Below are 15,240 nucleotides of genomic sequence, written 5' to 3'. Positions count from 1 at the left end.
TTGCGCGGTGACCGGAAAGTAGATACAGTATGAAGTTGAAATTTTCTAGTCACCTACCAGATTGGTGTATCTTTCTAAAAAGGCATTTTAGCTGATTTCCTGGACCTATTTCTCATTTCTAGCTCTATTGATATGTGAAGTGACTCCTAAAATAGACTGAAAAAATTCACCAAAAACTAGATTTTCCAAAATATGTCCACCATTGATGGATATTTTGGTGTCTCTTTGTTCCATTAACATCTCTGCAATAATTAGGTGGAATCTAGGGGACCCAATCCACCAATTAGGCTTAAATCTGAATGATAATGTAAAAAAATCCAAATTTGTGAATTTTACCTTCCTGCTATGTTAAAACTAATAAATTTTGGAATTTGAAATGACTTGTAGCCTTGATACTTGAGGTACATGTTACCCAATATGTATTCTATGGAATTCAGGATGGATTTTTGCATTACATTGAAGTTCATTTTCAACTGTTTTTGGGACTTTTAAGGCAACCTTTGGTGTGAAAGTGCCCTAATGGAAATCTGGGTAGAAGCTATGTATATACACCCCAGGCAGACCTACCTTCCTGCCAAAAAGAATAAAAATCAGTGAAGAATTGAGAAAGAAGAAGCGATTTTTGTGGAACGTGGATGACGCCAGATGAATGATGGACAACACATGATGGCATAAACTCATCGCTTATCGGCCAGATGAGCTAATAAGCACTCTTTACAACCGTGGTGAGCAGAAAAGCATCTCAGAATGCAAAAATATATGAAACCTTGATGACGATGGGCTACCACAACAGAGCACCATATCAGGTTCCATTCCTGTTAAACAGGAACTAGAATCTAAGGCTACAATTGGTACAATAGGTTCACCAAAAGTGGATAGTTGAAGACAGGAAAAAGACCACGGGTTTGGTTTCAATGTGCCAGCACCCACGGTATCGTCAGATCCCTGCTCTTGGCTGCCAAGATTGGAACCTGATTAAAGTTTGCCTGTGTGTTGTTTAACTGTGTGTTAGTGCTGCACATGACTCCATTTCTCCCAACAGGTCTATGATGGACAGAAATGCAGAGCTGCGGTTAAAAGTCACCCTTTTCACTGCCGGATAAAACGCCAGCTCCTGCTTTTGAAGGCTGCTCCAAATTGCCTTGTAAACACTCAGTGGTTTTAATGAACTACAACACTCTGAGAACTGCTGGAGTTGCACTTCATGGCAGACAGGGCCATCTAGCAGACGAGTGGTAAGTGTGAGGTCAAGCCCTTATGACCTACACCAACCTAAGTCTAATTAGCCTGCTGAGTTTCAGATTTTCCTGAAGTGGGTGTATGTGTATGTGGTTACATTTTTCAAAAAAAAAAAAAAAAGGTTTAACGCTATCAGGGTTCATTTTTAAAGCTGAGATTAATTTAGTTTCAATCGGAGTCTAAAATTGATAATAGGTATACTCAGTTCATATTTGGTTATTGTTAGCTTTATTCGAAGACTTAGTTGATGAAAAACTGCAAGAAGCTTCTACTAAAAGGTTGAGCCAATGAAAAGCAGTTTACTAAACAAACAAACAAACAACCCACTTTATCCTGGTCCTAATAATGTCACTATAATTGAAAACATTGATAATGTTCCCAAAGCAGTACGACAGCATCTTTTTTTTTTTTACAACTATGTAGAAATACCATATGAATTTTATATATATATATATATATATATATATATATATATATATATATATATATATATAAAACAAGATCAACTGTGAGCTACTGCTCACTTACGTATCCCCCCGCTCTCACTTATATCAGAACGCAAGCAATCGAAGGAACAGGACACTTATTATGAATGTTGACTTCAACAAATAATTAACCCTGAAACAAGTCAGTAAACAGCAGTGTCTCTCCCCAGGGATTTCAAACAGCATCCTGATAAACTGTCATTCTGAAATAGCATTTTGCTTCTTGAAATAGCGTCAACATCCACGCTATATGTTTCATAAATACATTCAGTCGGTAAACATGAAGTCAATGTGCGACAGACCTGAAAACGGTAGACACGGTATAGAACCCCAAGCTGAAGCTCGGTACCAAATATCAAGCAGTTGTGATTTGTAGTTGCTGAGAAAAGTGTAACAAAAGTTTTGTAAATCCACGCTATATGTTTCGTAAATACATTCAGTCGGTAAACAGGAAGTCGATGTGCGACAGACCTGAAAACGGTATACATGGTATAGAACCCCAAGCTGAAGCTCGGTACCAAATATCAAGCAGTTGTGATTTGTAGTTGCTGAGAAAAGTGCTACGAAAATTTTGTAAATCCACGCTATATGTTTCGTAAATACATTCAGTCGGTAAACAGGAAGTCGATGTGCGACAGACCTGAAAGCAGTATACACAGTATAGAACCCCAAGCTGAAGTTTGGTATCAAGTACCAAGTGGCTATGATTTGTGGTTGCTGAGAAAAAGGGTGTTTCGGACAGACGGAGATACAGAGATACGGACGGATGGACAGAGGTAAAAACCAGTATACCCAGTATATAATAATTATAGCTTTATTCATTCAACAAGTCCAAACAGCGAATTAAAAGTGGGATAAAATAGCTTGCGCACACAGAGTACGATTTCACATCCTCGATTTAGCATCTAGTAGCTTCGTTCATTTGTGTGCACGAGTAACCTGGCGGCACATGATATTTTAAAATGATAAAATAAAATGCACTATAACAGGATGTACTGGATCAAGTGCTATTCTATAAGCTGCTGAAGAATCAGAGTAGAGGTCATTTTGTTCAAATTGAACAAAGTGTTACTTTTTCATGGGGAAGCCATGGCCTAATGGTTAGAGAAGCAGTTTTGGAACCAAAAGGTTGCTAGTTCAATTCCCTGGACCATCAGGAAGGGATGAAGTGCCCTTGAGCAAGGCACCCAACCACCAACAATGCTGTGGGTATGCTGTACGTCGCTCTGGATAAGATCGTCGGCTAAATGCTTACAATATAATGCATTATACTGGAGATATACTCAACTTATTGAAATAAATTCGATTGATTTCAATAAGCTTTCTTTTTCAAATTTGTAATTTTTATTGCTTTATGTGATACCATATTTTATTCTATTCACATTCACTGGATATGAGCAATCGCATGCTCTGATTGGCTACTCTACTACTAGGCTATCAGCTTATATACTGTGAGTAGAGAAAAACAAAATGGCGGAGCGTGTTGCTGAACCAACCAAGGACGAAATAAAAACTCTACTGGAAAACAAAACCTCAAAAAATACAAAAACAAGCAGCAAAATATGGAATGAAAGTGTTTGATGGTAAGAACATATCTTTTTGTTATTTTTCAAGAATTATTATTATTATCGCATTTTTCACAAATTGCTCCTGTCATTTCACTGGTTTGTTTACATTCTCCATCTTTAAAGTGCCATTCCACCATTGGATGTATTCTTTGGCATAAAATACAATATATTTTGACAACATATATAAATGGTATCACTAGATAGAGAAATCTTTTAGCTTCAAAATGATATATCAAACACAATTTTTTGACAATGACAAGTATATTAATTTTGCGACCAAAGTCACCTACCCTTTTAATTTCCGCGCGTGATGTCATCGGCAGGTTCTCCTTCTTGTGTACCACGTGACATGTGACGTGGCACATATTATCAGCAATGGCGGATAGAACGCGATAAAAATAATACCAATAAATCTAGCTAATACCAATAAATCTAGCTAACTGAAAGATTAACTCAAAATTTTTCGCAATTTTTTTGGCCCCCATATACGAGGAGAAATGACTCTCTCACTTTGGGGGTTTCCTGGTCTAAAAATAGACCGACACGTGGTACACAAGAAGGGGAACCTGCCGATGACATCACGTTTCACTACCGCGCGGAAATTAAAAGGGTAGGTGACTTTGGTCGCAAAATTAATATACTTGTCGTTGTCAAAAAATTATGTTTGATATATCATTTTGAAGCTAAAAGATTTCTCTGTCTAGTCATGTTGTCATAAAATATACTGTATTTTATGCCAAAGAATACATCCAATGGTGGAATGGCACTTTAAGCACTGAAATTTGTTGAATTTGTTGAAAGAAGTTTGAAAATTACAAAACTGAAATGTCCAAGAAAGAATTAAATAAATGTCTGAAGCTATTCGATACCTCGGCACGACAGCAAGCCGGCACTTTCGACAAAAAAACAACACTAAAGTCAATTTGTGCAGCCATCGATAGGTTTTTAGGAAGTCCGCCTAAGCGGAAATGATTTTGTCGGACGTTTAGTGTAAAGTTTTTATTTATCGAATTTGCAAAAAATTTAAATTAAAATGCTCTGCTTCTCAAAATTCAGTGAATGTGGATAGAATAAAACAGTTATTCCACTCAATCTCATTGTACATGGATTATAGCTATCAGCTAATGCTATACGACTCGATTTTGTGGAATAACTGTTAAATATTTGACAGCAAAGTACGCCCCCCCCTTTCCTTCTTCAGTCCGCATTTCCTATCCCTGATTTTTTTTAGTGGGTTGAACAGCAGCATGTTGTTTTTAAAAACAGTGGTGCAGCCGTTACTGAAAAACTCCAGAAAAATCTGCCAACCTTGGAGGCATAAACTATATGCAGATAATGTGAATAATCTGAATAAAGAGCCCAGAAAATCGCCTTAAACAGGCTCTTAGCTTGTCTCTGAATAACCTTCGAGTGTAAACATGTTTTGTACATTAACTCTGAATCATTCTGAATAGCGGTGCTGCTGCAAACATTTGATTTATTTAAGCCCATTCAAATTGGGACTCTTAGTATAGAGCAATTCCAGCGTTATGGACGTGACACTTGAACTCAAAATGGCAACAAATGACCCAGTGCATGTTTTATTGTCTCCCAGTATTTAAACAGGTGTTGCATATTTTAAGGCTGTACCATACTGGAGAAGTGATAGAACAAGAACAATTCCCATAGTACATCTAGGGCATGCCAGAAAACGCCAATAAAAGATGCATTATGGATGTGACAGAAAAAATATCACTTTTCTTGGGTGACTGTACATTTTTATCAAACTCTGTGAAATTGTAAACCTAATGTCGAAAAGGAGAGATCCATTTGATAGAGGGGTCCAAGGTGAATATTAAAAAATCTTTGTTTAAAATATTTTGTATTTCATGCAGAGTTTCGGAAGGAAAAGTCAGCGTTATGGATGTGACGAAATTCCGTTATGGATGTGACGCGTCTGAAATAGACATGGCATATGTTTAGAAAATCAGCAATTTAACCACCATAACCCTTTGAAAAACTCTCTAAATATCAGCTAAAACTATCAAAGTTCTTAAATAATATTTAGGATGGCTATTGTTTTGCTGTTTTGTGGATTTTAGCATACATTTCTGTGGCTTGTGGCAATAATATATAATTGTACATGATCAAAGTTGATTTTAGCTTGGGTTTTACATTATAAGAAAGAAAGACTGACAGTGACATATTAGGTTGGTTACAAATTGGTTCAACTTATTCACATCTGTAAAATACAGGCCTAGGTGATATCTCTGGGAGTGGTTTTGATGTATTACATGTTGCTTTAATTTTGCATGGTGAGGTTGACATTTACATGGAATTGCCCTATATAAAGTTATTCAAATCGAAAGTGAATTTAAAGGAGAACTGAAGTCATTTTTAAACTTGTTTTATTTCTTAATTAACGTGTTATTCAATTACGTTTTCGGTTTTCGTAACCTTATATCGTGGCTCGTATTGGCAACTAATTGGAATTAAATATTATACTTATCGGACTATTCGATTTTTAGCCGTGTTGAATTTAGTTCGTTTGGTCCACGGCAGGCGTCGCTTATCCGCGTGATCTTCACGAGACTTGTACGAGACTTCGAAACGTAGAGTGTCAGCCAGGTGTCAGTGCCGCCATTTTGAAAATTGTTTTCCAAACGAAATATTGCACAAAAACGAGTTTAAATGACGATTACTGCCTACTTTTTTTTTCAACCTTTCCTGATTGCTATCAAAACAAACAAAACTTCCAGCTTGATTACATCAGCGTTCGAAAGATGGCGTGCGCGTCTTTTGACAACGTTAGCAGATGTCGGTCACTTCGATTTCCGCTGTACGTTTTACTTCCGTCCTACGATGTCTCGCACAGGTCTCAACGAATCTCGTTTACGGCCATCGCTTTGACGTATGGACTGATATATTACAGAGCATATTTCAAACACTCATAACTTGCTCTAGCAGCGACGAAATAGCTCTCAAAAATGCATTCCGATATTTAATAAAATGAGATAAATAGAATTTTGATAATAAAAAAAAATTGCCTTCAGTTCTCCTTTAACAGCACTGTATTCCAGAATGGTGTGCAAGGTTAATAGTGTTGTATAAAAATATCAAGACCTACTGTGTACCTATAAACAGTTCTTGGAAGAACTGTCCAATCTCCTGGGACTATTACCGTTGAAATAAAACGAAACCCAGATCATGACATCGTCCAACTTGGGTCTGTACTCCATCCAAAACTGAGCGAGAAACACTACAGCTGTACACTTCTCATTTTTTGTCACCATATGGCGCCTATGTTTGCCAGCAACGACCAAAAAGTTCTCGTATGCGGCACTCTTGTGTTTGATCCCTGCTTTGCATGCCCGCCTTAGCATGACCTATTTTCTATGCGCCTCCTGCTTCATCTGAGAGCGAGTGTCAAAATATTTTACACGGAGAGAGAAAAAGTGAGAGAAGGGGGTGTGTGAGGCTGGGTGGTAGTGAACACTTGTGACGAGTTCTGTAGTTAGTTAGTTAGTTCGTGTGTGTGTGTGTGTGTGTGTGTGTAGTGATGGATTCCTGAAGGTCTGAGTTGACAGGGAAGTAGTCATACAGCTCTGAACGGCGGAGTGGGGTAGAGGGACTGGGCTCTGTCCTATATCAGAGCACCTGCTGAATAAAACATGTGAGATATAGACTGAGACAGACAGGTAGCGCGCACGCACATGTGTGTGTGTGTGTGTGTGTGTGTGTGTGTGTGTGTGTGTGTGTGTGTGTGAGACAGAGAGAGAGAGAGAGAGAGAGAGAGAGAGAGAGACAGAGAAAGAATCATAAATAGTGTATGTAGCATGTATGTGTTATGATGGAGGAGCAGAGGGGAGTGACCCCCAACCCTACTGTAGAGGATGAACGGCACAAGAAACAAAAATCCCCACCAGGGGAAGGAAAAGGGAAAAAAGTCAGCGAGAGAGAAAACAGCGGTGCGACTGATCTCCATTTGTACGTGTGTGTGTGTGGGATTGTTTGGTGAAGGTCTCCGTGTTGGCGCAGTGTGTGGGTGAGCGGTGTTGAGGGGGAGACATGGATGCTGTGGTGAGATGGTGTGTGCTGCCAAGTGTGTGTGTTTTTACATAGTTACGTAGTTACACAGAGGCTACGATCTTAGATATTTTAGGATAGATATGTTATAATCAGAGATGGCACTGATCCAAGACTCAGGCTCCGTATTGGGCCGATATCAAGAAAAAAAATAGAAGACTGGATATCTGAGAAAAAAAAAAAAGAACGGATTTCGATCCGATCCTGAAACAAAAGTCAGAATTAGAATTGAATCGAGGAAAGGAAAGATTTTTTTTATTCAGAACTGGAAATGTTTACATGCAAATTGTATGACTTGATTGTTTTCTTTTAATATTATTTTCTTATATTATTATTAATAATAAACACTTTATTATATTTACTATAATAGATTGCAATGTAAGTATAAGTTTTATGTGAAAAAGTTTAACTGAAGAAAAAAACCTCACATTTTTCGATCTGGATTTTTTTCATGTGCTTTCGGTAAAATAAATAAATAAATAAATAATCGTTTCGATATTCAGGAGAAAAAATATCGCATAGATCAGGAAACTGGCTGATTGTTAAAGTTCCAGTCTGGGTATTATCATTAGAACAGAAAACGTGCTCCCCTTCCATCTCTAGTCTGATATGAATAATTCTCATGACTTTAAAAAGGCACTGTACTATACATTACAATACCTTTTCGTGCATAAAAGATTTAAAAACATATCCAGACTCTTTATGCTTTTTCTTACTTTAAAATCACCAATGAATTGGGACTTTCTTTTCCAAACTGCACTAATATTAAAAAGAAAAGAGACTGCCGTGTGTAGGAATATTATCCAAAAAAAAAAAAGTGTTTTAAAAATCCGTCCTCATTTAAAAATCTCTGTGTGTTTAGAAACAAAACCTGTGAACATTCAGGTCTGAAAAATGTAACGTGATCAGAGAGAATATCACTTTTGAGCTTCAAGTTTGCACACTTTAGGCCTGCTGTACTGTTGTTTTCAGAGGTACAGTATCTATAACTAATTAAATTTAATTGAATAAAATAAATAAATAAAATAAAGAGTAACATGACAAAAAAAAGCGAAGGTGTTCATTGGAGTCTGACACAGAAATCTAATCTAATCTAATATAATGTAATATTATATAATATTTTTACTTAATTTAAGACTGTAATGTGTGAATGTCTGTGATCATGTATAGACGTGTACGTATGTACGACATGTTGCACTGAGAATGGCAAGCAGAAAGCTAGAAAGCTATCAAGATAGTGACTTATATTAAATTAAACATTAAATATATGGTGTCAAGAGATTTGGAGGTGACTGATAAATTATATTTTCAAAAAAAACCAAAACAAAACCAAAACTGCTTTAAATTGACTGTCGATAATTGTGGACATGATACATGAAAGAAATATTGGGTGCTATAGCTATGCTGAATTATATTTATTATAGATTATATCATATAAAAAGGTAAACGTCATATTATTATTATTATCATTAATAATAATAATAATAATATATACATTATTAGTTTTATTATTATTGTTATTATTATGTATATAATACTGTATTCTTCAAAAATGTATTATTTAAAATATTTTTTCGACACTATATTATATGTTTTCCTTTTTTGACATGATTACAGACTTTTTTAAATTATATTATTATCTGATATACGCCAATAAATAAATACATAAATAAATTTGGTGTCTGTATATATATATATATATATATATATATATATATATATATATATATATATATATATATAAATATAACTTTCTGATTTGAGTCATTTATGAAATGAAGGCCATCATGTAAAAAGCTCGATCATAATGTCTTACACACACAGAGCAAAACACTGACATATTTCCTCACGCCACAGCTCTCTTTCAGTTCAAAGTAACTGAAGTCTATCATAAGTGTTTGTGTATTCAATTCAATTCAATTCAATTTATTTGTATAGCGCTTTTAACCAGAGACATTGTGTCAAGGCAAAGGTTTTAAACATTCAAAGTTATAAATTTTATGCCTAATATATTGTGTGTAAGAAAATGAAAATCAGTTAAAAGACTGTAATGAATCATCTCACTATGTGATATACATGTTAAAGCTGGACGATATAATATCGATATCGTGATACGGTTTTCGCAATTTACTTTTCTGAAATATCGTGGCTAACGTCATAATGTTTCAATTTTTTTTAAAGTTAGATTTTTAAAAAATTCTAAATAAAAATATAAAATATTTTAAAGTTTAAAAAAATGAAATATTGAAATGTTTTGGGGTTTTTTTTGCAGCTTTTTCGCAAACCTAGATATCATTATACATGTTGCTGTTCACACAGACTTTATCGCACGATGAAAATTAAAGTGTGAAGTTAAAGTGTTTTATTGATGATTACTCAACTCTAAAGACTTATTTTTTAATATGTATTTTTGTATTGTAAGGCATTTTTATGTTCATTATTATGATTATTATTTTTAAAATTATTATTATTGTTGTTGTTTTTGCAAGGCCTAAGATATGCTTCTTCTGAGGCCCATGAAAACAGCTACAGCACCGCTCTTCCTCTTCTCCTCTTCCTCTGATTGGCTTGTGTCACTGTGATTGACAGGCAAGAAAGAAACAAAACCCCGCCCACCCAGAGAGCACGGCTAATTGTGGACTCAGATTGCTGCGGTACCGCTGGGATTCGAATTTGTGATCTTGTTCATTTTTCTTGTGGTAATTAGGGGGGTCAGAAATATCACTCATTTGATGCACTGTAAAAACGATAAGTAGTAATTGTTGATCGTATAAAAGTTTTAAAATTGTTCCGACTCAGAAATAAAGCTTGGTTATTTGCAACTAAAAAAAGACTTGTCTCTCCAGCAACTTTGCTTGAATGAGTATTTTCAAAAGTATTTTGAGTTGCACTCGGTTTTGTTGGGCCCTTGAGGGAAACCCTGTGCATGTTCGAATCGGAGATGTGTGAGTAGGAGGTGTTTATGTACAGAGGACCCCGTGGCCTGGAGTTCATGACGAGCAAGTTGTAGCTTCTTGTCGAGGACGTTTGTGAAGCGGTTGAGGCCCTTTATCGCTATACTCAGTCAACACATTTTCGTGGCTACTGCCTTATAGAGGTTATAACCATTATGTCATCGTGCTGTAAGAATGAGTGTAACAATAGCACACTGCACATGTGCATACGCATACAAGTGTTCCGATTAAAATGGCCGGTGAATGTATACAATTCGGTTCACTAAAGAAATCGTTTTCAGACGTGTTTATGCTTATTACCGAGAGAAAGTGCGTTCCTATTTTAAAATCTACTCCAGGTCGTCCCCCTTTCCTCGTCTTCTTCGGCCAGTGGTCCCATGTGTGATGTCGATGTGACGCACTTCCGAGTTGTTACAAGAAGTTGTCGGAAAAAGTATTGAGACCACTGAGCTCTAGCGCCGGGCCATTTCCGGGAAATAAGAGTTTGGGTCATGGCGACAGCGTGTGCATGTCAGCCTCGGTTCGGAGGTTTCAGTTTCGAAAACTGCAAGAGGTAAGAGTAGAATTACTGCTGTGATTTTTAAATTGTTCATTTTTGGGTTACACTTCATTTTTGTGGCTGATGCCTCAGAGTAAAATTGTATATATGCTATATTTACTGTATGGACATGGGATCAGAAAACTATTTTATTTATAAGCAGTAGCCACATGGACCCATAGGGTACCTATTTTTGTATGTTGTATGGCACTTGAGGCAAGACTTACCCCAGTCTTTACCCGTTATCCCTCACGTTCATAAACGTGGTTTAAGCTAACTTTCAGCTGTGTGCGCGTCATTTCATCAATATGTGAATTTATTTGTTGAGCGTTCCTTAAATACGATTGCAACAACATAGATTTTCATTGTTAAATTTCATTGTTTGCCTCACAAGACTATCATAATTACACGAACAAGAAGATTCAGTTGGCAGAGCTCTCGTCTTAACTTGAAAACCTTCATAAAGTCAATCACGGGAGTCAAAAGTTGCGAAAACGCAAAAATGTCTTGCAGCGTGTTGCCTCGATAAGTTGGGTTTTCTCAACATTTTCGTTTTTACAGCGTGTTCAACTTGTAGCTGTTTCGTAAACGAGACCTTTCGCTATTCGACTGTTTGTGTCAATAAAAATAATGATTATTTCCATGCTATGTGATGACTCAATTCCTTTAATTCGTTCGTTCGTTCTTTCTTTCTTTTTTCAACCAGCCAAAAAGATGAAGTTCAACAAGATTAGAATACTTTTTTTTCAGCATGAAACTTGTGTACTTTGTTTAAATTTGAAAGTTTGTACACGTTAGCTGCTGCTGTAATGACCTTAAAACGTATTTCTATAATTATATTCGCCTTTATTTTAGGTCTGGTTCATTCTTTCTTAGTTTCTTTCTATCTATCTATCTATTTATTTTTGGCAATGTGGTGAAATCTTACACAAATACGTCAAGGGACTTTGTACGTTTGTACTTCTTTCCTTAAATAGTGTTTCACTGTGAAACTTTATACACTTGAGTTGCATCAGTTCCTGTAATGACCATAAAACATTATTTTCCAGAATTACATTAGCCGTTATTTTATTTATTTCTTTTTTTTTTTAATGTAACATAGTGAAATTGGGGAACATTATCCAAACATGTCAAGGGACTTTGGCTGCTTTGCTTATTTCCCTGAATAGTGTTTAAATTTGTAACTTTATGCATTTGGCTGAGTTGCTGTAATGAACATATTTTTTTTTCCCCCTTTACAAAATTATATTAGCGGTATATTATCCTTTATAGGTCTTTTTTATTATGAGAGTAACCTGGTGAAATAATACTTGTTTACATTTATAAAAAACTGAGATGAAGCGAAGCTAATACACTACCGAGTATTTTAAAATCAACTGAAATTCAGGACTTTGCTTATTTCCTTAAATATTGCTTCACTTTGAAACTTTATACACTTGGCTAAGTTCCTGAAATGAACATAAAACATTCTTTTCCTAAATTATATTTGCAGTATATTATCTGATATATATATATATATATTTTTTTAAAGAGTAACACGGTGAAATTAGGGAGGATTGTCTACTTTGATTATTTCCCTAAATATTGTTGACATTTCTAAAAATTGATATGAAGCTAAAACATTCTGACTGTTTTAATCAGTTTCAGTTTTGTAAATTGTAAACAAACAGAGTGAGTTCTGAGCACTGATTGGTTGAAGTAATGAACAGACTATGAAGGTGACGTGTGAAGGTGAATACAGACGTGTGATGATGACACTGAGGTGTGAGACAGAACCTGACCGTGTCTCGAGTGGCACGCTGCTGTTAAGAGCCCAGCTCTCCTGGAGCTGCACTGACTCTGGGGTGGACGGGCCGTCAGCGGGCGCTGCGGTGGGCACGTGGCTCTGCAGGGCGCGCCGGCTGCCATGACCGCTGCAGTTCAGAGAGTTAGCCGACGTCTGGTGGTGGTTGTGTGCAGGGGGCAGAGGCGGACGCGGGGCCGTCTGGCTGTGATGAGAGGACGGACCTGAGAGAGACACAGAGAGAGAGAGAGAGAGAGAGAAAAGGAGGGAGGGAGGTTGTGTTAAATTACAGCACTCCTAATGTACAAAGCATCTTATCACACAGCTATTTGAAATAGTGCATACTTATGCATGGATTTTATTTCTCCATCTTCGTTTTGCCTTTCCTACACTCAGAAAAGAACGAAGGAGGATGTGAAATTTGAGTTGAGGGCAACAGAAGGAGGCTGATTGCTGTGAAATAAGATCTGAGCAAATAAACAAGAAGTCAAAATGTCTATTGGTTGAGGAAGAAATTAAAAGAAAAAAAAAAGTACTTTTTGGCCTTAAATTGTAATTGCAAATCCGGTAAATTTAACCCCGTTGGTCCTGGTCATGTGCTTTTGGAAATAATTTGGACAGTGAAATTTCTGAGATGATAAACAGTTGATGAAGCTGAAACCAGAAACTCTCTCTCCCCCCCCCGAATATTTATTTTCTAAATATGTTCAATGTTCATGTATTCATTTATTATCAATAGCTATTATTATTATTATTATTATTATTATTATTAGTAGTAGTAGTAGTAACAACTGAGTAAATGAATAAATTAATTAATAAACATGTATCATGAATAAATAAAATACAAAAATAATATGAAAAATAATGCATTTATTTATCTATCTATTTTTCAAAAGTATATAAATGTATAAATATTGTCGTATATACTTTTTTCTAACATTATTAAAAATTTATTTAATTACTGACACACATTCAGTTTCTGTAACTCAGTCATTTGTATTATTATTTCTTTTCTTTTTTTAAATTTCATCAAACTATTCATGCACGGCAGAAATATAACTAAACGAAACCATGTTCCATAGATCCACACTCAATCTCACTGAAAAGAAAATATTTGCTCCCCAACAATACCTACTGTATATGACTATCGCATACAATAATGCTTAGAGGTTCAACCAAAGCCTGTATAATCCAGAAGGTTTACTATTTAAATTCGATTTTCCACAGTGACTGCAACAAAGGCCAAAATGTATTCCTTTATTCTTTACTTTATTTGTTCCAGCTGTCTTTATTTTGCATCTATACAACACTTGGCTTCTCAAAATAATAAAAAAAACCCCACATAATAGATGTGATAACACTGCTCCTGCTCACATCGCTCAATACATAAACCATCTCCTTCGGTGTTTGTGCAGAAATTAAAATTCATCCAAAGCCATTTTCCCAGCACGCATCACTCAGCTCTGTGAAGAGGGCAAAAAAAAACCCCAAAAAACCAAGAGCGACTGAAAGCTCTGTTCCGTACTGTGAAAAGAAAGTGTTGGAGACATGAAAGGAAGGATTGAGGACTGAGAGGAGTCGGCTACGCTCGGAGGGTCCAGGCTGTGTAATGTGGTGCTGCATGGTGTGCTGGAGCAGGCCAAAAATCAGCCCTCAACAAGCACAGCGTAGTACAAAGCTGTTCGGATGAGAGAGGAACTCTTGGAAGAACTCGGCGCCTAACAATAGCAGCAGGAACAATGGATTACAGCCTGGTGACATGTCCATCAAAGCTGACCCTGGGCTGCTCACGACACCCTGCCTGCCTGTACAAAAGCGTCGCAGGACTTGCGCTTCTATCTCGCTCTGTTATCCTTGGCCAAACCTGAATCCAAAGCGTCCTCCTTTGTTTTTCCCACTCGGAGCCCAAAAATCGAAGCGACATCTGCTAAAGAGAGCTGGCTTTGTAGCTGTGGCCATCAATGGAAACGCTTGGGAAGATAAAGAGAGAGCAGAGCTCCTAGTGTCTGGTTTTTTTTCCAGCCAGGAGAAGAACACGCCAGGGACCTCAGTATGAAGCCGAGAGAACAATAAGGCCACTCTTGTGCTTGTACATTGTACGCCATTGGGCTCACAGAGGTCAGGACAGTAATGCGGAGATTACAGTACGAAGTGGTGCAGTTACTGTTATTATCGCCCAGCACCATGTGGAGCTCAGACATAATGTAATGTATACTTCCTGCTGGGTGACAAACCAGTAGACGGATGAAGGCCAGCCAGCGAGTGAGCTCACGCATGAGGGTCGAATAGGAACCTGGCACAGGGTTCACCTCCTTCACAAAACGGATATAGCGGCACAAAAGCAAGCGGAACACGCAGCGATGTGGAGTAACTTTTAAGTGATGAGTGAACACATCCAAGCTTTTCACACTTACGACCAAGAAGCAGAAAGAAAAAATGAAACCTTTTTTTTTTAAAACACAGGTCTATTCATCTGTTAATTCAATAATCATCATCAGAGCTGCTGAAGAAATTAAATTATCTATTGAATAAATGATTTTTTTTTAACAGAAAATATGTCATATTATGAAAGAATACTTTTTCTAAATACCAGCTGAAAATTATAATA

The 15,240-nt window shown here is 36.6% G+C and overlaps 1 protein-coding gene across 1 annotated transcript in view; it reads right to left on the bottom strand.

The window, feature by feature from the left end:
* Positions 1 to 15,240, bottom strand: part of tenm2b (teneurin transmembrane protein 2b) — a 704,289-nt gene that overhangs the window by 207,364 nt on the left and 481,685 nt on the right. Inside the window, exon 5 of the mRNA XM_060936361.1 lies at positions 12,631 to 12,856. Coding sequence (XP_060792344.1) covers positions 12,631 to 12,856 — 226 coding nt within the window. The remainder of the gene's footprint in view (positions 1 to 12,630; positions 12,857 to 15,240) is intronic.

Source organism: Neoarius graeffei, chromosome 12, assembly GCF_027579695.1.
Source record: "Neoarius graeffei isolate fNeoGra1 chromosome 12, fNeoGra1.pri, whole genome shotgun sequence".
In the NCBI taxonomy this organism is placed as follows: Eukaryota; Metazoa; Chordata; class Actinopteri; order Siluriformes; family Ariidae; genus Neoarius; species Neoarius graeffei.
The sequence above is the reverse complement of the archived record's forward strand: the minus strand, read 5'-3'. Positions and strand labels throughout refer to the sequence as shown.